The sequence below is a fragment of the Wasmannia auropunctata genome, unplaced genomic scaffold (genome assembly GCF_000956235.1).
Source record: "Wasmannia auropunctata unplaced genomic scaffold, wasmannia.A_1.0 LD336064.1, whole genome shotgun sequence".
Lineage (NCBI taxonomy): Eukaryota > Metazoa > Arthropoda > Insecta > Hymenoptera > Formicidae > Wasmannia > Wasmannia auropunctata.
In genome coordinates, this window is record NW_012026826.1 from 2228136 (window position 1) to 2230638 (window position 2503).

Consider the following 2503-nt stretch of genomic DNA (forward strand, 5'->3'; position numbering starts at 1 on the left):
TGATATTACCGTTTAAGATAACATTTCCTGGAAAATAAATAAAATCAATAAAAAATAATAAATTTTTATAAAAATAATTTTTTATTACCATTGTTCTGTCCTGCATTATGTAATTCCAGATTTTGGTTATAATCTGCTAATGGATCTGCCAATGGATCTGCCAATGAGTTTGCCAATAAATCTGCCAAATTATCGTTTGCTAAAAAATTTTATTAAATCAAATATAGTCTAATATCATTTCTAAAAATGTTGTTAAAAGAACCTAAATTGATAATAAATTTTGTTTATATGTGTACATGCAACGATTTGTCCCAAAAATAATGAGACTAATTGATTGAAACTTATGTTAGACGCACTGAATAAAAAAACTTATTATTATTAAGCTTGATTCGTCTTAACCATACTAACAAGAAAAGAAACTCAAGTATCTCCCTCCGATTTTGATGAGCTTTTAATATGTAATTTCTGGACAAAATCAAGAATTAAGCTACCGCATATTCGTGTCTATTCGCACTTTTAAGGGGTGAAACATCCTTTAGAAGAAAATCGGTTTTTTTAATTTCAGAGCAAAATCGTCGAAACTACGAGATATAGGAAAAATGTTCGGAATAAAAGTTGAATGAACTTGAATTGAACTTTAAGAGTACTTTATAATTACATTATTTTATACAAAAACAATTTTTTTATAATCACAAAATTATTTTTTATAATTTAAAAAAGTTTTTAAATTATAATTATAAAGTACTCTTAAAGCTATTCGAATTTTATTATAAATATTTCTTTTTACTCTGATATATACACAGTGCGGTACATAAGTTTCCGGACTGATTTCTTTGCGGTCTTCCCATTGACGCTATTTATCGAACGACTGTCGAACTACGCAGTGTGAACTCTTTTGAACAGCCGTGTTGAGTGGCATCATTTTAGCCGCGGTTGTTGAAGAGTGCGGACGTCTGATATAACCTGATGTTGTGTATGTATGTCAGACTACACAATACCAGGTTATATCAAACGTCCGCACTTTTCAACTGCGGCTAAAATGATACCATTCAACACGGCTGTTCGAAAGGGTTCACACTGCGTAGTTCGACAGTCGTTCGATAAATAGCGTCAATGGGAAGGCTGCAAAAAAATCAGTCCGGGAACTTATGGACTGCACTGTGTATGTACTCTGAAGATATTTACTCTGAAGTACAAAAAAACCGACTTTTTTCTAAGGAATATTTCACCCCTTAAAAATGCGAATGGGCACGAATATGCGGTAGCTTAATTCTTGGTTTGTCTAAAAAATAGCATATTAAAAGCGCGCGCGCGTGTGTGTAAAACTTTTTTCTTAAATTGCTTTATAGTCATTCCAAATAAATACATTGAACAACAATAAATAATATTAGACGAAAGTGTAAATATACAATAAAATAAGGAGAAGACTTATTCGGTAAAGTTGGATTTCAATGCTTAATAATAATATTTAGAAGTCTGAATTTATGTACAGCCGTGGACACATCGGTTGCGACACTTTTTTTTGTAAGTTTCTAATATGTATTTAATATACATAATATATGCTTTATAGATAACTAATAATATTTTGCAAATGCAAACCACGATGTTACTATCTTTAGTTTAAAGACAGTATAACACCCATCGTGATCTGCATTTGCAAAATATTAATGCGTTTTGAAATCTATAAAAAAAAAGTGTCGCAACCGATGTGTCCATGACTGTACATATCCAGTTTTGTAAACTGCGCGTTGAAAATTTTAATTTGAAATTGAAATTACTGAAAATAAGATAAAAATATAACAAATTAAATAAACAAGCAATTTAAAAACATTGATGCTAATACGTATCTTAAATGTAATTTTCAGCGCGTAATTTGTAGAACTAAACATATATATATATAATATTGTATATGAATTTACACCGAAATAGAGGTGTGCGAATAGTTCGAATTCGAATCGAATCAAATCGAATCACAGTAGATTCGATTCGATTCGTTTTCGAATCTGCAAGATTCGAAATCGAATAGTTCGAGAATTTCGAATCAACAATGGTTTGATTTCGAATTGATTACTTAACGTAATGTTAATCTGGAAAAATTTGATTCAGATTCGATTCGTATTCGAATTAAAGAGATTCGATTCGATTGGATTCGAAATAAAAATTTCAGATTCGATTCGATTCGATTCGATTCGACCATGCAAATGCTTGATTCGCACACCTCTACACCGAAATATTTTTCAGATCCAATTTGACAAAATTAATTAACCTTTTCTATGTTTTTCTGATATGAACGTAAAAATAGTGTTCCAAAAATACTTTAAAAGAGAGTGAGAGAGAGAGAGAGAGAGAGAGAGAGAGAGAGAGAAAGGGAGACCAAAAAGTATTTTTTGTGTTATTTCTTTTATATTACCTGACATATTCTATATTAAAAACTTATATATTTTTATATTTTGCTTATATTTTTTACTTATAGTACAATAATAATCTCACATGAAAAGATCGG

General features: G+C 30.1%; 1 protein-coding gene across 1 annotated transcript in view; it reads right to left on the reverse strand.

Moving 5' to 3' along the window:
- LOC105450325 overlaps window positions 1–2503 on the reverse strand; it is a 7384-nt gene that overhangs the window by 406 nt on the left and 4475 nt on the right. The window contains exon 4 of the mRNA XM_011690107.1: window positions 89–199. Within this exon, the coding sequence (XP_011688409.1) occupies window positions 89–199 (111 nt within the window). The remainder of the gene's footprint in view (window positions 1–88; window positions 200–2503) is intronic.